The sequence below is a fragment of the Acipenser ruthenus genome, chromosome 60 (genome assembly GCF_902713425.1).
Source record: "Acipenser ruthenus chromosome 60, fAciRut3.2 maternal haplotype, whole genome shotgun sequence".
In the NCBI taxonomy this organism is placed as follows: Eukaryota; Metazoa; Chordata; class Actinopteri; order Acipenseriformes; family Acipenseridae; genus Acipenser; species Acipenser ruthenus.
In genome coordinates, this window is record NC_081248.1 from 568,005 (window position 1) to 594,456 (window position 26,452).

General features: G+C 44.7%; 1 protein-coding gene across 3 annotated transcripts; it reads left to right on the forward strand.

Moving 5' to 3' along the window:
- The first annotated feature begins 1,278 nt into the window (after nt 1–1,278).
- On the forward strand, nt 1,279–23,590 carry LOC117410034 (U4/U6 small nuclear ribonucleoprotein Prp31). 3 transcript variants are annotated; one of them, XM_059018505.1, is made up of 15 exons: nt 1,279–1,468; nt 4,132–4,148; nt 4,836–5,041; nt 7,617–7,677; nt 9,361–9,444; nt 11,613–11,710; nt 12,914–13,020; nt 13,597–13,766; nt 16,053–16,210; nt 16,905–16,994; nt 18,904–19,031; nt 19,190–19,262; nt 20,556–20,684; nt 21,983–22,081; nt 22,242–23,590. In XM_059018505.1, the coding sequence occupies exons 3-15, from the start codon at nt 4,847–4,849 to the stop codon at nt 22,359–22,361; spliced, it is 1,512 nt and encodes a 503-aa protein (XP_058874488.1). In that variant the 5' UTR covers nt 1,279–1,468; nt 4,132–4,148; nt 4,836–4,846; the 3' UTR covers nt 22,362–23,590. The 3 variants fall into 3 exon arrangements, with proteins under 3 accessions (XP_058874488.1, XP_058874489.1, XP_058874487.1); XM_059018506.1 differs by lacking the exon at nt 4,132–4,148 and adding an exon at nt 4,454–4,470; XM_059018504.1 differs by lacking the exon at nt 4,132–4,148 and having other exon boundaries at nt 4,817–5,041.
- The last annotated feature ends 2,862 nt before the right edge of the window (nt 23,591–26,452 follow it).

The window sequence follows — 26,452 nt, forward strand, 5'->3', positions numbered from 1 at the left end:
GCTGCAGAGTCACTTACAATTACGTCTCACCCGAAAGACGGAGCACAAGGAGGTTAAGTGACTTGCTTAGGGTCACACAGTGAGTCAGTGGCTGAGGTGGGATTTGAACCGGGGACCTCCTGGTTACAAGGCCCGTTTCTTTAACCACTGGACCACACAGCCTGCTGTATATAAAGAGCTTATTTATCAGATATAGCCTGTGTGTCTGTTTAATACATTCTGCAAGAAAAAAAAAGAAAAAGAAAGAATAAAAGAAAGAAAGAAAGAAAGAAAGGTATTTTTTGTATCTGTCACTTACTGCTTTAGTGGTAAACATAAAAATCGAATTCCTTAGTATGTACTGTACATCGTCTTCAGTGCACCTACTACAGAAATAAAATCAAATAAGATTAGCATTCAACGGTAGGCGAGAGGTAAATTATTATTTATTTCTTAGCAGACGCCCTTATCCAGGGCGACTTACAGTCGTAAATAAAAATACATTTCAAGAATCACAGTACAAGTAATAATACAATTAAAAGCAAGATAAATACAATGACTTTGGTTCAAGCAAGTACAAGTGTGACAAAATACAATTCAATAATGGAGAAGATAACAGTGTTAGTGATAGTTGCATAGGGATATAATTAAATACAAAATGCTACAGATTAAATAACACTTGACAGATTACAGTACTCTAAAGTACAGGATTAAATGCAGTAAAATAGAGAGCAGATAAGAGCAAGTAAAGTGCATTTAAGGAAGGGTGATAAGTGTCCCAGGGGAAAAACAGAGGAGTTCTACAGGTGCTGTCTGAAGAGGTGAGTCTTGAGGAGGCGCCGGAATGTGGTCAGGGACTGGGCAGTCCTGACATCTGTGGGAAGGTCATTCCACCACTGCGGAGCAAGGGTGGAGAAGGAGCGGGCTCTGGAGGCAGGGGAGCGTAGAGGAGGTAGAGCCAGTCTTCTAGTGCAGGAGGAGCGGAGAGGTCGAGTGGGGGTGTAGGGAGAGATGAGGGTCTGGAGGTAGCTGGGTGCAGTCTGGTCAAGGCTTATATGTAAAATGTATATAAAATAAACCAGATTATACCCAAATATAATGTGAAAGTTCTAAGGCAGGGGGCTGTGGTAGATGTTTTGTTTTGACCATTACATTTTGAGTTAGAACAGCAATACAGTACATTGTTTCAGTGGATTGTAATACCTGTTTCAACTAGAAGGGGGCGATCATCACGGGAGGTCTGTACCTATCATAGATTCCATTGAACTCTATGGAACATCCTGCAGTGGCGCCGCGAAGGAGTGTGACGCATAAATCTCACGCCAACAGCAAGAACGTAGTGCTTGTGTTTGTGAGAAGCGAGAAGAAGCACGTTTGCAAATTATTTTTTTTTGGCAATCAAATTAAAATAAAAACAGGTGATAGTTGATTTGTCAGTCCTTCCTGCGAGTGGAAAGATTTGAGAGAACAGCAACCCTGCGTTGAAAAGGTAAAAAATCCAGAATTCAAATGAAACTTGTGGAAATGTATGTATGGGGTTCGGTTTGTTGAGTTTTTAACGGGAGAAGACGATCTATTTCTGTCGACGACACAAACAGAAATCCTAGGCTCTATCTATTACCATGTCTGTATTAAGTTATATTAATAGAATAGCCATTGTAAAGTCCTTTCAAAGAACTCTAAACCCCCACGCTTTGAAAAATAAAATACAGTTGAGGAATCTTTGGCCTCAAATATCAAAACATTTTTGTTCTCACTGTGCTTTATTATTTACTGTAGTTATTTTCTTCGTTCAGATAAAGTTGCATTTCGTTGTCATTTATTACAGTCTACTTCTGTACACGCAGGTCTACAACAAAGCAAACTCACAGTTCTTAAACACAGACATGATGAATGCGGGAGTGTGTGCTGTGAAGATGCAGTCGTTTCATTGTATTTGGTATCCGCTCCTTTCCTTCTGTACATTGAATCCCTTTATGTTCTGGCCAGGATATTTCAGTATGATGACAAGCGGTTACATTACGTGGCTCTGACTGTAAACAGGGTTGAGGGCCAGTTTCTTCTTTCAATTCCTTTTGAAGGACTTGGTAGTTATATTTTAGAGACATAATTGTTGTGATTGCCAATTTAATTGACTAACAAAGAGTGACTTCAGTTTAAGTAATTTGTTGCCACTGTGAGAAGCTAATCCTGCGAACTGCTGTTTTAATCAGTGATGTGTTTGAATTGTTTAAAATGGGAATTCAAATTGGGAATGGATTTTAAAAGGAATTGACCTGAACCCTGACTAACTCCAGTCACGGTGTTGTCTCTTCTGAAGGACCCTGCGAGCCTGACTGTAACTCCAGTCACGGTGTTGTCTCTTCTGAAGGACCCTGTGAGTGTGAGGCTGAACCCTGACTGTAACTCCAGTCACAATGTTGTCTCTTCTGAAGGACCCTGTGAGTGTGAGGCTGAACCCTGTCTGTAACTCCAGTCGCGGTGTTGTCTCTTCTGAAGGTCCCTGTGAGTGTGAGGCTGAACCCTGACTGTAACTCCAGTCACGGTGTTGTCTCTTCTGAAGGACCCTGTGAGTGTGAGGCTGAACCCTGACTGTAACTCCAGTCGCGGTGTTGTCTCTTCTGAAGGTCCCTGTGAGTGTGTGAGGCTGAACCCTGACTGTAACTCCAGTAACGGTGTTGTCTCTTCTGAAGGACCCTGTGAGTGTGAGGCTGAACCCTGTCTGTAACTCCAGTCACGGTGTTGTCTCTTCTGAAGGACCCTGTGAGTGTGAGGCTGAACCCTGACTGTAACTCCAGTCGCGGTGTTGTCTCTTCTGAAGGTCCCTGTGAGTGTGTGAGGCTGAACCCTGACTGTAACTCCAGTAACGGTGTTGTCTCTTCTGAAGGACCCTGTGAGTGTGAGGCTGAACCCTGTCTGTAACTCCAGTCACGGTGTTGTCTCTTCTGAAGGACCCTGTGAGTGTGAGGCTGAACCCTGACTGTAACTCCAGTCACGGTGTTGTCTCTTCTGAGGGACCCTGTGAGTGTGAGGCTGAACCCTGACTGTAACTCCAGTCACGGTGTTGTCTCTTCTGAAGGACCCTGTGAGTGTGAGGCTGAACCCTGACTGTAACTCCAGTCACGGTGTTGTCTCTTCTGAAGGACCCTGTGAGTGTGTGAGGCTGAACCCTGACTAACTCCAGTCACAATGTTGTCTCTTCTGAAGGACCCTGTGAGTGTGAGGCTGAACCCTGACTGTAACTCCAGTCGCGGTGTTGTCTCTTCTGAAGGTCCCTGTGAGTGTGTGAGGCTGAACCCTGACTGTAACTCCAGTAACGGTGTTGTCTCTTCTGAAGGACCCTGTGAGTGTGAGGCTGAACCCTGTCTGTAACTCCAGTCACGGTGTTGTCTCTTCTGAAGGACCCTGTGAGTGTGAGGCTGAACCCTGACTGTAACTCCAGTCACGGTGTTGTCTCTTCTGAGGGACCCTGTGAGTGTGAGGCTGAACCCTGACTGTAACTCCAGTCACGGTGTTGTCTCTTCTGAAGGACCCTGTGAGTGTGAGGCTGAACCCTGACTGTAACTCCAGTCACGGTGTTGTCTCTTCTGAAGGACCCTGTGAGTGTGTGAGGCTGAACCCTGACTAACTCCAGTCACAATGTTGTCTCTTCTGAAGGACCCTGTGAGTGTGAGGCTGAACCCTGACTGTAACTCCAGTAACGGTGTTGTTTCTTCTGAAGGACCCTGTGAGTGTGAGGCTGAACCCTGACTGTAACTCCAGTCACGGTGTTGTCTCTTCTGAGGGACCCTGTGAGTGTGTGAGGCTGAACCCTGACTGCAACTCCAGTCACGGTGTTGTCTCTTCTGAAGGACCCTGTGAGTGTGAGGCTGAACCCTGACTGTAACTCCAGTCACGGTGTTGTCTCTTCTGAAGGACCCTGTGAGTGTGAGGCTGAACCCTGACTGTAACTCCAATCACGGTGTTGTCTCTTCTGAGGGACCCTGTGAGTGTGAGGCTGAACCCTGACTGTAACTCCAGTAACGGTGTTGTCTCTTCTGAAGGACCCTGTGAGTGTGTGAGGCTGAACCCTGACTGTAACTCCAGTAATGGTGTTGTCTCTTCTGAGGGACCCTGACTGTAACCCCAGTAACAGTGTTGACTCTTCTGAAGGACCCTGTGAGCGTGAGGCTGAACCCTGACTGTAACTCCAGTAACGGTGTTGTCTCTTCTGAAGGACCCTGTGAGTGTGAGGCTGAACCCTGACTGTAACTCCAGTAACGGTGTTGTCTCTTCTGAAGGACCCTGTGAGTATGTGAGGCTGAACCCTGACTGTAACTCCAGTCACGGTGTTGTCTCTTCTGAAGGACCCTGTGAGTGTGAGGCTGAACCCTGACTGTAACTCCAGTCACGGTGTTGTCTCTTCTGAGGGACCCTGTGAGTGTGAGGCTGAACCCTGACTGTAACTCCAGTCACGGTGTTGTCTCTTCTGAAGGACCCTGTGAGCGTGAGGCTGAACCCTGACTGTAACTCCAGTAACGGTGTTGTCTCTTCTGAAGGACCCTGTGAGTGTGAGGCTGAACCCTGACTGTAACTCCAGTAACGGTGTTGTCTCTTCTGAAGGACCCTGTGAGTGTGAGGCTGAACCCTGACTGTAACTCCAGTCACGGTGTTGTCTCTTCTGAAGGACCCTGTGAGTGTGAGGCTGAACCCTGACTGTAACTCCAGTAACGGTGTTGTCTTTTCTGAAGGACCCTGTGAGTGTGAGGCTGAACCCTGACTGTAACTCCAGTCACGGTGTTGTCTCTTCTGAGGGACCCTGACTGTAACCCCAGTAACGGTGTTGTCTCTTCTGAAGGACCCTGTGAGTGTGTGAGGCCCTGTCAGGATGTCTCTGGCGGACGAGCTCTTAGCTGACCTCGAGGAAGCTCGTGATGAAGAGGAGAGAGGAGACGGGGAAGGAGGCAGCGGGCTGGGGGAGGAGAGCGGCCCGGAGCTGGAGGATATCCAGGAGGAGATGGAGACGGACTTCAGCGGAGCGGAGAGCGTCACAAGCATCGCCAAGCTGAGGCACAGCAAGGGGGTAGGACACTGCACCGCACTCAACAAAAATACAATATCACACCTGTCTTAGCAACCCTACACTGGCTTCCAGTTCGGTTCAGGATTGATTTTAACCCTTTGCGGTCCATTTATTAAGTGCGTGTCAGGCGCGTCAGGTCCAATTTATTTTCACACACGCAGTTAATTTTAGACGCGCTGTTTAAAAGTATTTTTTTTCCAAAGTCAAACGGGTTTAAAAGGCCCTGCATATCAACAAAGCATTCACTAGGCATCTCCAGCCCGGCCCCACCCTTTCGTTTGCTATAGCGTTCAGCTGTGTAAGAAATAAATAATAATAATAGTCGTACATACCGATCGATCATCTCCGGATCACTCGTTTTATCACCAAACTCCTCAATAATGCGATCCAAGTCATTATTTTATTACTATAACATCTCAAAAAAGCTCTGCAGATGTCCGTGATATTCTCTGAGTGCTGATGCAGTAACAGCCAGCTTGTTTCCTTATGGCCGCCTTTATCTGCCAGGGGCATGTATGACTATTCATGAGATACGCCCTTTTTTTTTTTTTCGGCTTGTCTCGGCTCCTGTCGCTCCCACTTGGCCATTGAATGGTTTTCTCGGCTTTTTCCGGAGAAAAAACGACTAGAAACCCGTTTTTTGTGTCTTTTTGATGATGTTGTTTTTGGACCGGATAGGAATAATTGCAATGTCAGACCAGGTCCGACAATGGACCGGATAGGAATAATTGCAATGTCCAGGTCCGACATAGGACCGCAAAGGGTTACGGTCCTGTTAATAACTTACAAAACCATGAAAGCTTCAGTCCCATGTTACTTGAACGAGTTGTTGATCCCATGTGTTCCCAGATGACCACTCCGATCACAGGACGCTGGATTGCTCATTACCCAGAAGATGATTTTATTTAAATACAGGCGGTAGAGCTTCCAGCTACAGGGCTCCTAAACTTTGGAATAAATTGCTTCGTTCCATAAGGGAAGCACCAGCCATTGCCCTTTGTAAAACACGGCTGAAGACACATTTTTATAACCTAGCCTGTTTATCTTAAAAATGACTTGTCTGCACCTTTTATTCTGTTCTTACTGTTTTATTGGATTAAATGTTTTATTCCTGTTGCCTGCTGGATTCTGATCTGAATTGATAATGTTTTTAATTTTCACCCTATGACACGCTCTGTGAGAACTCTGTTGTGAAGGGTGCTGTCATAAAGATTGACGGGTTGAATTTCCATTACAGCAGCATTGCCAAGCTGAGGCACAGCCAGGGGGTAGGACACTGCAGAGCATCACAATCACAGCAGCATTGTTTGCATGCATTGCAGTTACAATGCTGTTTTGTTCAATTACAGTTGGTTGCAATTCTGCTACAGTAATTACAATTACATTAAAGTAACAAACTACACATGAACATGTTTACTCTTTATTCTAAATAACCAGGCAATAATCACGGGTGCAAATGCAGAAATATATTCTATCACTTACTTTATCAAACAGATGGGGTCGAATGACAAATAAATGCTTAATTGAAGTGTAATCGATCAATGATGTGGTACAATTTCAATTGCGCAGGTGTGTCGAGGTTCAATTACATTGGAATTGCACAATTACAATTGGAATTGACCCCAGATCTGCCACCGGCGCCTTCCTGCCTCTCCACTCCTAAACTTTATCAAGCAGGACTCGCACCAGCCCTGCTGCACCTAGTCCTGGGGTTCAGAGCTCCCCTCAATGAAGTCTATTAATATTGAAATGATCAGGAGCCAGGAGCTTGAGCAGGGTTACAAACTCACACTAACCCTGCTGCTGCTGCTGCTGCTGCTGCTGCACCCAGTCCTGGGGTTCAGAGCTCCCCTCAATGAAGTCTATTAATATTGAAATGATCAGCAGCCAGGAGTTTGAGCAGGGTTAGAAACTCACACCAGCCCTGCTGCACCCAGTACTGGGGTTCAGAGCTCCCCTCAATGAAGTTTATTAATATTGAAATGATCAGGAGCCAGGAGTTTGAGCAGGGTTACAAACTCACACTAGCCCTGCTGTTGCTGCTGCTGCACCCAGTTTTGGGGTTCAGAGCTCCCCTCAATGAAGTCTATTAATATTGAAATGATCAGCAGCCAGGAGTTTGAGCAGGGTTAGAAACTCACACCAGCCCTGCTGCACCCAGTACTGGGGTTCAGAGCTCCCCTCAATGAAGTCTATTAATATTGTAATGATCAGGAGCCAGGAGCTTGAGCAGGGTTACCAACTCACACTAGCCCTGCTGCTGCTGCACCCAGTCCTGGGGTTCAGAGCTCCCCTCAATGAAGTCTAGCATTATTATTATTAATATTGTAATGATCAGGAGCCAGGAGTTTGAGCAGGGTTACAAACTCACACTAGCCCTGCTGCTGCTGCTGCTGCACCCAGTCCTGGGGTTCAGAGCTCCCCTCAATGAAGTCTATTATTAATAATGAAATGATCAGGAGAAATGAGCAGGTGCCAGTTTCTCTTTGTCTGTCCACAGTTTTCAGACATCATATAGTAGTATTATTGAAATGAGCAGATGCCAGTTTCTTGACTCCCTCTTGTCTGTCCACAGTTTTCAGACATCATGGAGAAGGTTGGAGAGTATGTCGAGAAACAACGGAAAAGTTCTGAAGGTAACAAACGTTTCCGAGGTTGTCATAAAGCATGCTGATCACATGAGGGGTACAGCAAGTGGAATAGTGGAGGTAGACACAGTCAAATCGGTTGACTGGTCGCCACTTTCAGAAATATGAACCAGTCCTCTTTTTGTGAGCTCTTTGTGAACATTTCATAGCACTTTGTTTGTGCACTATATGTGAGTAATATTATCTGTTGTAAATTGGAACAATCCTGTGACGTGATTGGTCAGCTTCCAGTCTCTGAGGTCGCGGTGGCTTTACTGCTCCTCCAGTCTCTGAGGTCGCGGTGGCTTTACTGCTCCTCCAGTCTCTGAGGTCGCGGTGGCTTTACTGCTCCTCCAGTCTCTGAGGTCGCGGTGGCTTTACTGCTCCTCCAGTCTCTGAGGTCGCGGTGGCTTTACTGCTCCTCCAGTCTCTGAGGTCGCTGTGGCTTTACTGCTCCTCCAGTCTCTGAGGTCGCTGTGGCTTTACTGCTCCTCCAGTCTCTGAGGTCGCTGTGGCTTTACTGCTCCTCCAGTCTCTGAGGTCGCTGTCGCTTTACTGCTCCTCCAGTCTCTGAGTTTGCTGTCGCTTTACTGCTCCTCCAGTCTCTGAGGTCGCGGTGGCTTTACTGCTCCTCCAGTCTCTGAGGTCGCGGTGGCTTTACTGCTCCTCCAGTCTCTGAGGTCGCGGTGGCTTTACTGCTCCTCCAGTCTCTGAGGTCGCGGTGGCTTTACTGCTCCTCCAGTCTCTGAGGTCGCGGTGGCTTTACTGCTCCTCCAGCCTCTGAGGTCGCGGTGGCTTTACTGCTCCTCCAGCCTCTGAGGTCGCGGTGGCTTTACTGCTCCTCCAGTCTCTGAGGTCGCTGTGGCTTTACTGCTCCTCCAGTCTCTGAGGTCGCTGTGGCTTTACTGCTCCTCCAGCCTCTGAGGTCGCTGTGGCTTTACTGCTCCTCCAGTCTCTGAGGTCGCTGTGGCTTTACTGCTCCTCCAGTCTCTGAGGTCGCTGTGGCTTTACTGCTCCTCCAGTCTCTGAGACTATGTCTTCCACTTTTTATTTTCATACCTTTTCTCACAGTGAATAGACTTGTAATCTAAAGGAGAACAGTACAGCCTTCTGTAATCACATAAGACCTTTAATAACTGTAATAACTAGTACTAAATTAAAATTTAAACAGCAGAACAGCCCATGCAATATGTCTGAATACTTCTGTTTTTTTATTTTTAATGGTTATTTAGATCCCTCCAGTAGACAATGGTGTGCTAACAAGGGAAGAGCCTTGATGGGCCAAATGGTCTTTTTTAATTCCCAAATTTTTCTTCTATGTTGTTGTTGATTATTATTATTATTATTATTATTATTATTATTATTATTATTAATGTTATTAGCATTATTATTAGTTTATTTGCAGACACCTTTATCCAAGGCGACTAACAGGTGTTACAGGGCAAAAACAATATTTAAAAAGTGTACTTTACACTAAGTGCAAATACTGCTCGAATTAGTAACAAGTTAGGAATAAAACAATTTGTATCTACAACGACATTATAGTAGTGCAAGGATACGGGGTTTAGGGAGACACAAGGGAGTTCCTGTATGTTTAGGATTTTGGTGAACTCCTGATAACTGCTTTCCATTTGATTTATGTGAGCTGATTTATTTTATAAAATAATCTGTGTCCTCTCTGTCTCCCTCTAGTGACTGGTCCTGTTGAAGCGGACCCTGAGTACAGACTGATTGTCGATGCCAACAACCTGACTGTGGAGATTGATAATGAGCTGAGTGAGTGAGAGAGAACTGTCCCAAACCGGATTGCTAGGGGTGTGCTTCTGGTTCATTTTTATGAATGTTTAAATGCTGTGCAGGTGTCAGCGTTTTTAAACCGTATCTAAATGCAGACTCACACTCTTTATATTGCACTCTGATGTATACAGACAGCTTTGGTTAGGATTTTATAAGCAAATAAACCCTAAATAAGCAAATAACGTTTTAACATCGCAAAGACTCAACTACAACGCTACAAAAAACACGTACGCATCAAAGTATATATTGAAATAAGGACTGTCACTCGATTCAAATTTTTGATCGGTTTGTTTTTAGGCATTAGTTGATTAAACCAGTAGATTCATCTGTGCATTTTTAATAAAGGTAACGGTCTTCTAGCGGCCATCCTGCATGTAATGTAAAAATCTATAGAATCTTTAAAAAAATCCCAATGGGAATATTGTCTTCATAAAAGCATTTGTACTGCTTTTATATTAGTAAATGTCTCTCTTTGTGTTTGTACTGCACTATTGATGTATCTGTGCAGGCCCTGTGAGCACAAAGTGAATAAAATATACTTTTTTTTAAAAATTATATTAAAAAAACAAAACCAATAATTTAAAAAAAAAAAAAAAGTTACACGTTACAGAATCTAATAAATGCACAGATTCCAATACATTCTTGCGTAAAAGAGTACTGATAAATTAAAGCCTATACATAATCTAGTTACACAGTTGCATTCCCCGAATTAATATTTTAAAAATAAATAAATAAATTCCTTTTAAAATCGTGTTATACGTATTCACAGGGATGCAAGGGTCTAAATAAATGTCGGTCGCCATCTGGAAAGTTCTGTATTATGGATGTTTTGCTTTTTACTGCAGTAACTCCATCCACAGTAATTCTGAATGTTTTCATTTCAAATGGTGAAGCATTGAACTTGTGGTTTTGTGGTATGACAATTGTTTGACCAATTATTTACATACCTCTGGCAGGCTAGCTGTACCCCCCCCCTCCGCTCCCCCGCCTCCAGAGCCCGCTCCTTCTCCACCCTCACCCCTCAGTGGTGGGACAACCTACCCACGGATATGAGGACCGCTCGGTCCTTGACCACCTTCCGGCGCCTCCTCAAGACACAGCTGTGCAGACAGCATCTGTAAACCTCACCACTCTCCACTATGCTGGACTGGACGGCACCCAGCTGTACCAGTACTTGCATCAGCTTGTGCTTGCACTGAACTGCTCCATATCTTGCTGCATTCAACTCTCCTAGCTACAACTACTTACTGTGTCTTGTATTTGATTTTACTCTTGTAGGTATCCGCATTCACGTTTTCTGTATTTGCTCTTATTTGAAATCATTCTCGCCCATTTATCATCCTTACTGCGTGCTCATACAGGACTTTACTCATAAGCAAATATTTATTAAGTTTTAACTGCTCTTGGTCAATCTCGCTCTACTTATAATTTACTGTATTTATTTTTCTCTTACTTGAATTTGATCTTGTTGTATTTTCATAACCGTTCTTATCTGTATTATGATATTCTGTAATGTGATATTTTATAATGTGATAACTTGTACTGTGATATCTTGTAACAATTGTAAGTCGCCCTGGATAAGGGCGTCTGCTAAGAAATAAATAATAATAATAATACCACCGTTTTCTAGTCCGGTTCCTCAAAATACTTCGCCTCGTTCCTTTGTTTTAGAGACGCCATTTTATTATATATATATATATCCGCATGAACACACAGTGCACCAGTGAACGAAACCCGCCCCTGTGTCAAAATTTCTGTTGCATCAATTAGAAAAACTACTTGGAGGCGATTGCCAGACCCCTTCCTTTTTATAATATCTGCCCTTCCTGTGGCACTAGAGCAGTCGGATACGCGACGGACTACTGATGATAAATTAATCCATTCAAATATGCGTTTGGTGAAATTTGTCACGTGACTGATTTATATGTCTAGCGTATTCTTCAACGATGAACCACTTCTTTGGAGTTTCAAATTCCCATCCCTACAGATTGCCTGTCCCTGTCTTTACGTATACATGCCACATGTGTAACAGAGCAGAGGTTTTTGGTTAAGAGCTCAATAAATCAAGACCAGACCCACGGCCAATAAGATCACTGTAGATTGAGAGACTGGAAGGTTTCTAAACTCTGTTTCTCTTTGTTTCTCAGATATCATCCACAAGTTTGTTCGTGACAAATACTCCAAGCGCTTCCCGGAGTTAGAATCACTGGTGCCAAACTCGCTGGACTACATCAGGACTGTGCAGGTGAGACCCCTCCCTCCCTCCCTCCCTCCCTCACTCCCTCACTCCCTCCCTCCCTCACTCACTCAAACCCTAACCCACCCTAACCCTCACTCACTCACTCTGGGTTCAAATCCATCTTACAAGCACAGTGAGATTAGGGCTGTATTTTTTTTCTGCAGGAAAAATAGCTTATTTCACAGTCTAAATATGTATTTCACGATTTTAAACATTATTAAAGCAGAAAAAAATACATATTTATGAATGGTTTAAAAATATATTGTGAAGAGGCTGATCTTTATTGAAGGCAGTGAATTGCTAAGATGAGATCTACAAAGGAACGTTGGCCCATAGTGGAGCTCAGTTGAAGGATTTTAAATCTTGGTGCATTAGTCACATGTCTCTAACAGAGATGTAAGGTAGCTTGCAGCATTTCCAGCATACACCTAATGGACACAAAATGAGAGCCCTCTATTCACCCAACTCGGCCACCCTAAAGTTTGTAAGGCTTTATATTTTAAGTACAGTGCAGCCACTTCCTTGTCACACTTCTAATCGCATGCCTGGTCATTCCCAGAGTGATATTTAGTGCGGTACAATTCAGTGGTGTGACTGTGATGGTAACCACTGTGCTCTTATCAGAAGCCTGTCCCTATTGACTAACATTCTGTTGTGGCTGGGCATGTCAGTCCAGTGATAAGAGGAGAGGTACATTAACATTCTTGATAAGAGGCACGCTTCAATGTATCGGTTTACATTTTGAGTAGAGATCTGCAGAGTGTTCTGCAACTTAAGTGTTTTAGTGTTTGTATTAATAATGGCTTCTAAAAATGAACATCAAACACAATCCTATATTAAATTGGAAGTATATCCAGCATTTGTCAGCGAAATCTTTAGAAACTCAAACATCACGTCACATGAGCCACCTTATTGGACCACATTTTCAAAGCCTCAACTCCAGTCTTTTTTAATGAACTACTTTTTGAAGAAGACAAAACATCTGTTAATTTAACAAAACCAGAAAAAAAAACAAGTTATATATTTCAGATCACTTTAGCAGTCTGTTTATGATAATTATAACGATGCAGCTGCAAAATATGGGGAAATAGCACATCCTGCAAATTCTGTGATTTCTGAGGAATTCCGTTATCCGCAGATTTGTATCTAGTCGTCGGTACAGATCTCTGATTAGTCTCCAACTCTTTGTTGTTTGTTCCCTTTCCTCAGGAGCTGGGTAATAACCTGGATAAGTGCAAGAACAACGAGAATCTGCAGCAGATCCTGACCAACGCCACCATCATGGTGGTCAGCGTGACTGCGTCCACCACGCAGGGGTGAGTGTGTGAAAGAGGCTGGACAAAACTGCCTTCCCCGGTGGATAGCTGAGCTGGCCGGTCTGGGCGAGTCCTTAAAGACACTCTGATAAAACTTTAAAATCCGTGCACACAAAACTGGACGTTTTCATTTAAACGCTCTGTAAAATACTACCCTGTTTAGGATTTATCTTTTACTGATTTACCTTTTAAACCTCGGTGATTGTAGATAACAAAGTGCTGTGAATCCATTCATTATACAGGCCTGGAATGTGCTGTTTTAAAATGAATGTGCAAACCCCTTCACTGGCTGCTTTCCTGTCAATAACCACGTAGCTGCTTCCCTTACTGAATAACTTGCTTTCAGCCAGAAACATGATTTGACCAATGAAGTAAAGCAGTAACAGACTTCCTGGAAGGCAGGGCAAACGGAGAACTTTCTCTAACCCTGTGTAGTACCAGATGTATTAAAATGATGATACGTGTTTTGCTGTAATATGTATTACTTTAAAAACTCCACATTGGGGCCTGTGTGGCTCATGGAAGTGCAGAATTGGTTCGAGAGCACGGAATGATTTTGTTGGCTCTCTCTCTCAGTACGATGCTAGCGGAGGATGAGCTGATCCGATTGGTGGAAGCCTGTGACATGGCCCTGGAGCTCAACCAATCGAAGCACAGGATCTACGAGTATGTGGAGTCCAGGATGTCCTTCATCGCGCCCAACCTGTCAATCATTGTGGGGGCCTCGTCTGCTGCCAAAATCATGGGTAACTAAACAGTGCCTGTCTGTCTGCTGTGACCATCAAACTGCCTGTAGTGTTTTTATCAACCCCCTGCTGGAAATGTGTATCACCAGAGGTGTCTGTATGTCACACTGAGATTTACATCTATGTGATATATCTATATAACCGCCTATGCAGTAATTGCCTGCTTCATGATTGCCTGCCTGCATTCCAATGCCATATGATTTAAGGCTGCATTTTTTCACGTTTATCGTGGATTTCACAATTTATTATTATTATTATTATTTATTTCTTAGCAGACGCCCTTATCCAGGGCGACTTACAATCGCAAGCAAATACATTTCAAGTGTTACAATACAAGTAATACAATAAGAGCAAGATAAATACAATAACTTTTGTTCAAGTGTTACAAACCACAATTCAATAATACAGCAGATAATAGTGATAGTTACATCAGGATATGATTAAATAGTGATAGTTACATAAGGATATGATTAAATACAAAATACTACAGGTTAAACACTTGGCAGATTACAGTATTCTGAAGTACAGGATTAAATGCAGTAAAATAGGGGGCAGATAAGAGCAAAATAAATCACATTTAAATGAAGGGTGATAGTGTCCCAGGATACAACAGAGGAGTTCTACAGGTGCTGTTTGAAGAGGTGAGTCTTAATGAGGTGCCGGAAGGTGATCAGGGACTGGGCAGTCCTGACATCTGTAGGAAGGTCATTCCACCACTGCGGAGCAAGGGTGGAGAAGGAGCGGGCTCTGGAGGCAGGGGAGCGTAGCGGAGGTAGAGCCAGTCTTCTAGTGCAGGCGGAGCGGAGAGGTCGAGTGGGGGTGTCTGTGAAATGTACCCATTGCAGTGTAATATGTAGTTCCCCTTGATAATTCCTATTTCTGAAAGAAGAATGTCTGTGTACTTGGGCTGTGTTCGAAGATTCGTTCGCTAGCCAGGGATTCGAAGATAGTTTTAAACCTTCGAAGGTTCGTCAGACGGGTTCACGCACTTGATTTTGTTATTTTTTTCTTCCTGTTAACAGAAACTGTTTGACAATATGTGAATACTATAAATCACACATTACATGTCCCTTGCATGCAAAATTCGATCTTTTGATTTGTATAATGCATATTACGTAAACAAAAGTTGTTAATAAAATCCGCTACCATATTGTTATACATTATGTACAACTGGAGCAGGGTATAGTATCCAAAGCAGTGGGCTCGTACCTCTAGTGGCTGTAGAGCTTCAGTAAAATATGTCCTGAATACCTCGTGTACAAGACAGTGTAAGAGAAGTGCTAAGGTAGAATATGTTTGAAACGTACAAAATATACACTAACACAAATCATATTAATTTTGAAAACTGAGCACCGTCCGTCCGTCCCTCCCCGCTCCAGCTCTTGTTATCCAGAGCCAGACCTCCCCAGCCCAGCTCTCTCATGTTCACTGCTCTGAACCATGAGCTCCCCCAGCCCAGCTCTCTCATGTTCACTGCTCTAAACCATGAGCTCCCCAGCCCAGCGCTCTCATGTTCACTGCTCTAAACCATGAGCTCCTCAGCCCAGCGCTCTCATGTTCACTGCTCTAAACCATGAGCTCCTCAGCCCAGCGCTCTCATGTTCACTGCTCTAAACCATGAGCTCCTCAGCCCAGCGCTCTCATGTTCACTGCTCTAAACCATGAGCTCCCCAGCCCAGCGCTCTCATGTTCACTGCTCTAAACCATGAGCTCCTCAGCCCAGCGCTCTCATGTTCACTGCTCTGAACCATGAGCTCCCCAGCCCAGCTCTCTCATGTTCACTGCTCTAAACCATGAGCTCCCCAGCCCAGCTCTCTCATGTTCCCTGCTCTAAACCATGAGCTCCCCCAGCCCAGCTCTCTCATGTTCACTGCTCTAAACCATGAGCTCCCCCAGCCCAGCTCTCTCATGTTCACTGCTCTAAACCATGAGCTCCCCAGCCCAGCTCTCTCATGTTCACTGCTCTAAACAATGAGCTCCCCAGCCCAGCTCTCTCATGTTCACTGCTCTAAACCATGAGCTCCCCAGCCCAGCTCTCTCATGTTCCCTGCTCTAAACCATGAGCTCCCCCAGCCCAGCTCTCTCATGTTCACTGCTCTAAACCATGAGCTCCCCCAGCCCAGCTCTCTCATGTTCACTGCTCTAAACCATGAGCTCCCCAGCCCAGCTCTCTCATGTTCACTGCTCTAAACCATGAGCTCCCCCAGCCCCTCTCTCATGTTCACTGCTCTAAACCATGAGCTCCCCAGCCCAGCTCTCTCATGTTCACTCCGCTGTCCTCCGCAGGGGTAGCAGGAGGCTTGACTAACCTGTCCAAGATGCCGGCCTGTAACCTGATGCTGCTGGGAGCCCAGAGGAGAACCCTGTCTGGGTTCAGCACCACCTCCCTGCTCCCTCACACTGGATACATCTACCACAGCGACATTGTGCAGGCACTGCCAACGGTAAGAGGCTGTCTGTCTGTCTGTCTGTCTGTCCCCTCGCTCTGTCTGCATCTACCACAGTGGAACCCCTCCCCCGTTTACAATGTGCATGTCCTCCCAAACTCGGTACTTCTACCACAGAGACGTTCTTCACTCCCTGCCGCTGGCAAGACTGTGTCTAGCATCTCCTGTACAGTCATTTCTGTGCAGGCTGTGTGCTCCAGTGGTTAAAGAAAAGGGCTTGTAACTAGGAGGTCCCCGGTTCAAATCCCACCTCAGCCACTGACTCATTGTGTGACCCTGAGCAAGTCACTTAACCTCCTTGTGCTCCGTCTTTCGGGTGAGACGTAATTTGTAAGTGACTCTGCAGCTGATGCATCGTTCACACACTCTAGTCTCTGTAAGTCACCTTGGATAAAGGAGTCTGCTAAATAAACAAATAACATGGCTAGCGTTACCATATGACTCCATGTTCACTTGGGACAGTTCAGGTTTTTTAAGTCTTGCCCCAGTGCATTCTGGTAAGTGTAATCCTGTTTCTCAAAGAAACAAGTGAAAGGTACCAGCATGCATTGGGGTGTGAGTTGAAAAGCCTGTCCCAAGTGAACAGGGAGTCCTTTGGTAACCCTGAACACGGCTGAACTTCCTTTACCAATATGGCCGCCTCCCTGCTTCAGAGCGGTTCCTCAGCCAATGATTTGATTTTGTTTTCCAGGACCTGCGTCGCAAGGCGGCTCGGCTGGTGTCTGCGAAGTGCACGCTGGCAGCGCGAGTGGACAGCTTCCACGAGAGCACTGATGGCAAGGTGAGGCTGCTTCCACACAGCTCCCAGCTGGAGATGGGCATCAGACCTGGAGGCAATTACAATTGAAATTGCAATTACAGTGTGATTGCAGTTGAACCCTGGCACACCTGCATCCTTGTAATTATCAGCTCTGGGATAAATATGGTTTGTGTAAAGTAACTATTTGAAAATAAATATACATATTGAAGAAAGGAAATACAGGAAAATTAGGAAAATACATAAATAACTTATGTGGAAAGCAGTTATTTGAAAATATTTAAATAGGAGTAAAGTAGTTGAAATACTTTTTAAACTCTTCATAAATATGTGACTGTAACATACAGCAGCCTAATTATGATCCTGCATTCTAAGCAGGTTAAGTCTTGTCCTTGTGGAAGCTGCTCCATTTCAATTAGATTTAATTTGATTAATTAGTTGAAATATTTGAGTATTTTATTTCAGTGGGTAAATGTTTGAAAACAATGAAACATCTTTAACCACTGGTTTTAATGGCCCGTTTTGAAGTTATTGAATTGAGCATGTTTATCATTTTCCTCGTTGGAAATCCTCCTCAACCACCATGTGGTAATTGCAAGACTTGGTACATAATTATACATTTCGGGTAATTCGGTTTCAGTTTCATTAACTATTTAGGAATAGTTAAAAAAAAATATTCATATATCTTGCATATATTTTAAATATTTTCAAATAGTATTTGACTTTGTGCAACTGTGTGACCCCATTGGTGTTGACTGGGCTGATTTACCATTGAGTGAAACGAGTGAAGAAACGGCTGCTTGTGTTTGTGATGATTGCTGCTTTTCCTGGACTCTGGAGAACAGCGATCCACACGAACCCAAGCAGCTGCTAATTCACTCTGAATGGTAATCAGCCCGATCAACACCAATGACCCTCACCTGTGGAGAGACTGATCTGAGTAATCGGTTTGAGCAGCACTCCTTTCTGTTAGTTGCGTAGGTCCCACATGTGCCGTTTTGAAAAGCGCATGTTACAGCACACTTCAGTTTTCTTTGCCTTTCAGAGGAAATGTGCACTTCCTGGGTGCATGTTACTGGCTGAGAGCATGTCAGTCGATAAGGGAAGCAGCTGGTTGGTTTGTGACAGACAAGAAGCCATTGAAGGGGTGGGGACAGTTTCACCCTCCCAACAGTATCTCAAAGCATTTGTATAAAACAGACTTCTTTAACCAAGTCAGCTACCAGATACTGTGTTTTAAAAGAGAAATACATGTTTGCCGTGACATGTTTCTTTCAAAACTGGACATTTAGAGAGAAGTAATGGATTTGCAGACCAGCTGAGATTTGAGTCTCTGAGCTCTGTGTTGAGTCTCGCTGTCCTGTCTCTGCTAGTTAAGCTCTGTGTTGAGTCTCGCTGTCCTGTCTCTGCTAGTTAAGCTCTGTGTTGAGTCTCGCTGTCCTGTCTCTGCTAGTTAAGCTCTGGGTTGAGTCTCGCTGTCCTGTCTCTGCTAGTTGAGCTCTGGGTTGAGTCTAGCTGTCCTGTCTCTGCTAGTTAAGCTCTGGGTTGAGTCTCGCTGTCCTGTCTCTGCTAGTTAAGCTCTGGGTTGAGTCTCGCTGTCCTGTCTCTGCTAGTTAAGCTCTGGGTTGAGTCTCGCTGTCCTGTCTCTGCTTGTTAAGCTCTGGGTTGAGTCTCGCTGTCCTGTCTCTGCTAGTTAAGCTCTGGGTTGAGTCTCGCTGTCCTGTCTCTGCTAGTTAAGCTCTGGGTTGAGTCTCGCTGTCCTGTCTCTGCTAGTTAAGCTCTGTGTTGAGTCTCGCTGTCCTGTCTCTGCTAGTTAAGCTCTGGGTTGAGTCTCGCTGTCCTGTCTCTGCTAGTTAAGCTCTGTGTTGAGTCTCGCTGTCCTGTCTCTGCTAGTTAAGCTCTGGGTTGAGTCTCGCTGTCCTGTCTCTGCTAGGTGGGCTATGACCTGAAGGAGGAGATCGAGAGGAAGTTTGATAAGTGGCAGGAGCCCCCGCCAGTCAAGCAGGTGAAGCCTCTTCCAGCCCCCCTGGACGGGCAGAGAAAGAAGAGAGGGGGCCGCAGGTCAGTGTCACCGCCCCCCCCCCCCCCCCCCCCCCCCAGACCCGGGGTCAATTATCATTAGTTACAAGGGGTGTTAATCGATTTAAGGTCGACTCCAGTAGCTCTACACTGCTAGCGGAGGAAATGGTTTCAACTGTGATCTCCTCTCCTCCTCTCAGGTATCGAAAGATGAAGGAGCGCTTGGGTCTGACTGAGATCAGGAAGCAAGCCAACCGCATGACGTTCGCTGAGGTCAGTCTGTCTGTGTCTGTGTCTGTGTCTGTGTATCTGTCTGTGTGTCTGACTGAGATCAGGAAGCAAGCCAACCGCATGACGTTCGCTGAGGTCAGTCTGTCTGTGTCTCTGTCTGTGTCTGTGTATCTGTCTGTCTGTCTGTCTGTGTCTGTGTGTCTGTCTGTGTATCTGTCTGTGTGTCTGTCTGAGATCAGGAAGCAAGCCAACCGCATGACGTTCGCTGAGGTCAGTCTGTCTGTGTCTCTGTCTCTGTCTGTGTCTGTGTATCTGTCTGTCTGTCTGTCTGTGTGTCTGTCTGTGTATCGTGTGTCTGTCTGAGATCAGGAAGCAAGCCAACCGCATGACGTTCGCTGAGGTCAGTCTGTCTGTCTGTCTGTGTCTGTGTGTCTCTGTCAGTGTGTCTCTGTCTGTGTCTCTGTCTGTCTCTGTCTTTGTCTCTGTCTGTGTATCTGTCTGTGTGTCTGTCTGAGATCAGGATGCAAGCAAACCACATGACATTCGCTGATCTGTCTGTCTGGGATCAGGATAGCTAAGCGTCTGTCTTTATAGCGCACCCCTCATATCCAGACTGCCTTATTTTGAGATCCGGACGCAGTCATTTCAATCATTGTGTGAGAAATGCAGCGTTACCCTGAGGTGGTAATAGTTTGCATTAACGCTTTCCGACTTGATGGATCACCGAGTTCCAAAAGAGGGCTGTTCTAGATTATAGATGCAATAATAAAAAAAAATGATTGGGTGTAGATCTTGTCTTTCCACTTGTCAAACAAAGTACTGATTTGATTGGAAAACAATTTGAATAGCCTTATTCTTTACAATTGATGTCACATCAAATACAAATAAAATTGTCATTAAAAATGAGCAGATGGCAGGAATTTGTGAACTCTTAACTGATCACACGTAGCTTTTTAAAGCATTAATTAGCACTCCCTTAAACCTGGCCATCCTGTGTGCTTCTGTCTTTGTAAGTTTGCTAATGCCTCTCTGTTGTACATTGTTAGTGGTATAGTGGCATGTCTGTCTGTGCAGGAAGTTTGCTAAAGCCTCTCTTTTGTTGTACATTGCTATTCATTGATAGAGGCATGTCTGTGTGCAGTAAGTTTATAACCTCGCTCTCTCTCTCTCTCTCTCTCTCTCTCTCTCTCTCTCTCTCTCTCTCTCTCTCTCTCTCTCTCTCTCTCTCTCTCTCTCTCTCTCTCTCTCTCTCTCTCTCTCTCTCTCTCTCTCTCTCTCTCTCTCTCTCTCTCTCTCTCTCTCTCTCTCTCTCTCTCTCTCTCTCTCGTTGCACAGATTGAAGAGGATGCCTATCAAGAGGATCTGGGCTTCAGTCTGGGTCAGCTGGGCAAGTCAGGGAGCGGACGAGTCAGACAGGCTCAGGTCAACGAGGTCACCAAGGCCAGGATCTCCAAATCACTGCAGGTAACCCCAGAGACTGACCAGTCCCTCCTGAACCCCATCATACCACTGACACCTGATCCAAACCCACTGTCAAATGTCAAGGCCAGGACCTCTAAAGAACTTCAGGAGCTGAGCCCCAGTAGTACTGAACCCTAATCATACAATCGCACTGTACACTCGCTGAATCCCAGTCGTACGATCGTACTGTACCAGAGGGAGTGGCCCTGGTGCTCCCGCAGGGTTAGGGAGGCACCAGGACTGACTCATCATCGCGCTACGGTGAACCCTGCTGATCAGGCACCCAGTGAGCTCAGAGCGTCCTCCAGAGGCCGGTAGCTCGCTAACATCCGCTCTCGAGTTCCTGGGTGTAGAAGAGGAAGCTGGCTCGGTCGTGGGATCAGAGGACGCCCGCTGAACCTTCAGTTCTCCTGCGCTGTGCGGGGAATCACTGCATGAGGGAACATAATTGGACGTTCTAAACTGGGGAGCTAATCGGGGGTAAAATAATTGGGCACTCCTAAACTTAATTAAAAATCAGTTAACCCTTTGCGGTCCATTGTCGGACTGGGTCCGACATTGCAATTATTCCTCACAGGTCCTTTGTCGGACTGGGTCCGACATCATTATAGCAACGCAAAAAACGGGTGTTTAGTCGTTTTTTCTCCGGAAAAAGCCGAGAAAACCATTCAATTGCCGAGTGGGAGCGACAGGAGCCGAGAGAAGTCGAAAAAAAAAAAAAAAAAAAAAAAGCGTATTTCATGAATAGTCATATATGGCCCTGGTATCAGATAACGGGGCGGTCAGAGTAAACAAGCTGGCTGATAGTGCGTCAGCGCACAGAGAACACGGACATTTGCAGAGCTTTTTTGAGATGTTATAGTAATAAAATAATGACTTGGATCGCATTATTGAGGAGTTTGGTGATAAAACGAGTGATCCGGAGATGATTGATCGGTATGTACGACTATTATTATTATTATTATTATTTATTTCTTACATAGGTGAACGCTATAGCGAACGAAAGGGTGGGGCGGGGCTGGAGATGCCTAGTGAGTGCTTTGTTGATATGCAGGGCCATTTAAACCCGTTTGACTGTGAAAAAAAATACTTTTGAACAGCGTGTCTAAAATTAACTGCGCGTGTGAAAATTAATTAGACCTGGCGTGCCTGACGCGCACTTAATAAATGGACTGCAAAGGGTTAACTTTGCATTGGTGCTGCAGAATGCTTGGGTAAAACGTTGTTTCTCTTGTGTGTTGATGGTGGTCTCCGTGTCAGATGGGCATTGATAGTATTGTGTCTCTTCCTGTCTCTCTCAGCGCACGTTGCAGAAGCAGAGCATGGTGTACGGAGGCAAGTCCACAGTGAGAGACCGATCTTCTGGGACCAGCTCCAGTGTGGCCTTCACCCCCCTACAGGTCAGACTGAGGAACAGTGAGGGTCCAAGTCGAACCTCCGATGTCCTTTTTACACCTCCTTCACTCTGCTTTCTGTTTCTTCGCCAGTTCTCTATCAAATTGCATGTTCTCCCCTGTTCCTGAATGAACCCTTTTTTCTCTCCTCCCGATTGGTCTACAGGGTCTGGAGATTGTTAACCCTCAAGCTGCTGAGAAGAAGGTTGCTGAAGCCAACCAGAAGTACTTCTCAAACATGGCCGAGTTCCTAAAGGTGAAGAGAGAAGCTGACAGCAAACCCTGAGACTACAGCTCCCAGAGTGCACTGCTCCACCCGGACTACCGCTCCCTCACCAGCCCCACAACCGAGAGTCCCGTTCAGATACATAAGTTCACACATGCTCCGGACTACAGTTCCCAGAAGCCATTGCACAGTTTGGGGGGAAAACAGAATATTTGCTGTGGGTCACAAAAGAAGTTGACACACAGCCCATAATCCTTATCGTTACATTCTGCAGTTCCCAGAAGCCATTGTTTAGTATGGGATACAAATAGATTGCATTTTTACCACTGTGAATAAGATGATAAAATCCACTTCAGTACCTTTCTCTCTGCTTCTCCTCATCGCTGATATGTGAACTTCTGTGTTTCACATGTCTGTGGCAGGAAAGCACTTTTTAACACACACTTTATCAAACTGTAAGAACAGTATTTAAATAACTGCCATCAGATCTACTCATGGTGGTTCCAGCTTCATGAAAATGAAGCTGCATCGTCTTAAGAAGTTATTCAAAGTAGAAAATATATTGGGAAACGAAATTCAGATCCACAGTGATCAGGGGAGCAGTGAAAATGGCCCCATGGTTCATGCAGTAACCTTTATTATTCAAACTTGCTGTTAACCTGTAAAGTGGATTTGTTTTGGATAGTGCTGAACAAACCCATGTATTATTTGGATAGCGCTCTCCACAGGCCACTGGTGTGGATCGGGCTGAGAAACAGCTGCTTGGGTTTGTGTGGATCGCTGTTCTTCACAGAGTCTAAGAATAGTAGCAATCATCAGAAACCCAAGCAGCAGTTTCTCCAGTCTTCACTCTGAATGGTGAATCAGCCTGATCGACACCAGCGCCCCTCCCCTTGTTTCTGTGGAGAGCTCGATCCCAATAATGCGTTTGTGCCGCACTAGTTTCAGATAATGGAGATCTAGCTGTATTTGATAAAGACTTTCTCAATCAAACCTGCATCTTGTTAAATGTAACTGAAACGTGTTTTACTGTACTGTGTGGAGACTGGGGGCTGCTTCACTCGTTCTCTGTGACAGAAGAGCACCGCGAGATAGCGGAGGTGTTCTGAGGATTCAGGTTTTACTGTACTGGAGAGGTGAAAGGGGTTTTCAAACCTTACAGACTTCACTATCCTGAGATCAGCTTCACATTTGGGTCTCATTGTTTTAATAAGCACGTCCTGTATTTAAGTTTTAAATATTGGTGTCAAACCTTATATTTTTTTTTTAATAAATAACTTGTCCTGGCATTGTACTGGTATTTTTTTATTTTTTTTTTATTTTTTATGTTTTAATTCTCTGACTTGTATGTAGTCAAGGACAAATACGATTCATACAGTTTCAATCTCCATAGTTTTATATATTATACAGCAACACCAAACACGATTCAGACAGTCCCCCTGAGTTTCAATCTGCATAGTTTTATATATTATACAGCAACACCAAACACGATTCAGACAGTCCCCCTGAGTTTCAATCTGCATAGTTTTATATATTATACAGCAACACCAAACACGATTCAGACAGTCCCCCTGAGTTTCAATCTGCATAGTTTTATATATTATACAGCAACACCAAACACGATTCAGACAGTCCCCCTGAGTTTCAATCTCCATAGTTTTATATATTATACAGCAACACCAAACATGATTCAGACAGTCCCCCTGAGTTTCAATCTGCATAGTTTTATATATTATACAGCAACACCAAACACGATTCAGACAGTCCCCCTGAGTTTCAATCTCCATAGTTTTATATATTATATAGAGTACCAAACATGATTCAAACTGACCCCTAAGTTTCAATAGCTGTAATTGTATATATTGTACAGTGAAAACAGACATGATTCCTTAAGTGCTGTGTGCTCACTCAACCTGTCCTGAGAATGCATTACTACCCATTCTGCACACTGAGACCTGAATGAACTTGCTTGCAGAGGGAGGGGAGGGCAGTCACTGGAACAGCACAGTGCATTACTACCCATTCTCCACACTGAGACATGAATGAACCTGCTTGCAGAGGGAGGGGAGGGCAGTCACTGGAACAGCACAGTGCTTTACTACCCATTCTCAACACTGACCTGAATAAACCTTGCAGAGGGAGGGGAGGGTAGTCACTGGAACAGCACAGTGCATTACTACCCATTCTGCACACTGAGACATGAATGAACCTGTTTGCAGAGGGAGGGGAGGGCAGTCACTGGAACAGCACAGTGCATTACTACCCGTTCTCCACACTGAGACATGGGTGAATCTACTTGCAGAGGGAGGGGAGATTAATCATTGGAACAGCACAGTGCTCATGGAGAAAGGGGTTCAAAATTGGGTTTTTGACGGTAGAAACAGCCCTGGACTAGATGCAACTGGTTTCACAGACTCTGTGAAATGATTACATACATGCCAACTGTCCCCATATAGACAGGACAGTCCCGATTAACGAGCAAATGTCCTGCGTCCGAATACATAGGAAGTCGCAATTGTTATCCTTGGAAATTCTTCAGAGCTCTAGGGCGTTCGCTCTCAAATCCATAGTGCTTTTTTTTTTTTTTTTTTTGCAGAGGGGGGAGGGGGGCGAGTCATATCGGAGAAGCGTATTGTTCCCTAATCACTGCTGCAATATGATTTGATGTGTACGATTTAGAGTAAAATGTGGGAGCCAATGGAACGTGAGGAAATTCAGTTAGCTCCCCCCCCCCCCCTTGCTGGTGTGTGGTTAGCATTATGACCTCCTAAACCTACAAAAATACAGGACCTCCAAACAGAAGAGGTTGTTGATAACAATTTAAACTCTCTCTAACAATCTTATATTCATCCAATAGGAAATATTGATAATACTACTATTACAGAATTGACAACCAGTTAATATTGTGTGTCTATTGCAGTGATTCTGTATCCTGATTTACGGCTCTGATATTCAGTGTCCTGAGAAGGCATATCGAAATCCCAGGAGACGCCTTCCTCAAAACCTGGGCGATCCAGGGAAGACAGGGACAGGTGCCAACCCGACTTTGTACCCCAGCAATGATTCGTGCTGTGGGGATATTCAGAAGTCATTTTATAAAATTGGGGGGCACATTCCTTATTTACACTCATCCTTTTTGGCCATACCTTGAGAACGACACATCAAATTACGATGAAACTTGGTACAGAAACAAACTCCTATGCACACGTAATTATCGCCCACTGGGCATAAAATAGCCTCCAAAGGGGGTATAGTGGAGGCGGTCTTATGTCCGTCTGTCACATGTTTCCATATATCTGGGACCGCTTATCCCATTGTTGTGAAACTTAGTAGTTTGTAGTTTTCCACATGCTTAATGAAAAACGGAAAATGTGACATTTCGAAATCTAACATGAAATACTACTGTACTACTATTATGGCTTCTGGTAGACTTTTGTTATTATTTTATTTCTTAGCAGACGTCCTTATCCAGAGCGACTTACAATTGTTACAAGATATCACATTATTTTCACATACAATTCCCCATTTATACAGTTGGGTTTTTACTGGAGCAATCTAGGTAAAGTACCTTGCTCAAGGGTACAGCAGCAGCGTCCCCCCACCTGGGATTGAACCCACGACCCTCCGGTCAAGAGTCCAGAGCCCTGACCACTACTCCACACTGCTGCCCTCAATCAGGAGTTATTGAGAATATCAGGTTATCTGTATAGTGTTAGCAGTCTAAACGGGAGCAGTGATAATGTCGCTAGTACAAATTAGAATATTAATTTTAAAACAGTGATTAGCACTCTTTTAAAGGAGGCAGATAGATAAACAATCAATAAATGTAGACATTTTAGTCGAATATCAACGTATTTAGTATTATTATTCAGTATATATTAACAAGCATAACATATTCTGTTAAATGACCCTGTCTGGTCTTTCCCCGGTTCCGCCTTCTTTTTGACGTCACTAGGATTCGCTCTATCTCTTCTAACGGGGACCGGGTTTTCAATTATTGAATGACAGGAGATTTATTCAATCAGAACACGGGATTTCTGAGCGGGTCTGTGTGTGACGTCGATCTTCACGAATCATGACGAACTGCAGGCTGAATCATCCTGCTGACGGACAACGCTGTAAGCCAATCCCCTGGCACGGGAGTGCTTTTG

Excerpts from the sequence above, each read along its gene's own strand:
- LOC117410034 (XM_059018505.1), top strand. The coding sequence starts at position 4,847 with ATGTCTCTGGCGGACGAGCTCTTAGCTGACCTCGAGGAAGCTCGTGAT. Across the intron at positions 13,021-13,596 it reads ACTGCGTCCACCACGCAGGG|TACGATGCTAGCGGAGGATG; the intron begins GTGAGTGTGTGA and ends TCTCTCTCTCAG. Across the intron at positions 16,211-16,904 it reads TTGTGCAGGCACTGCCAACG|GACCTGCGTCGCAAGGCGGC; the intron begins GTAAGAGGCTGT and ends TTTGTTTTCCAG.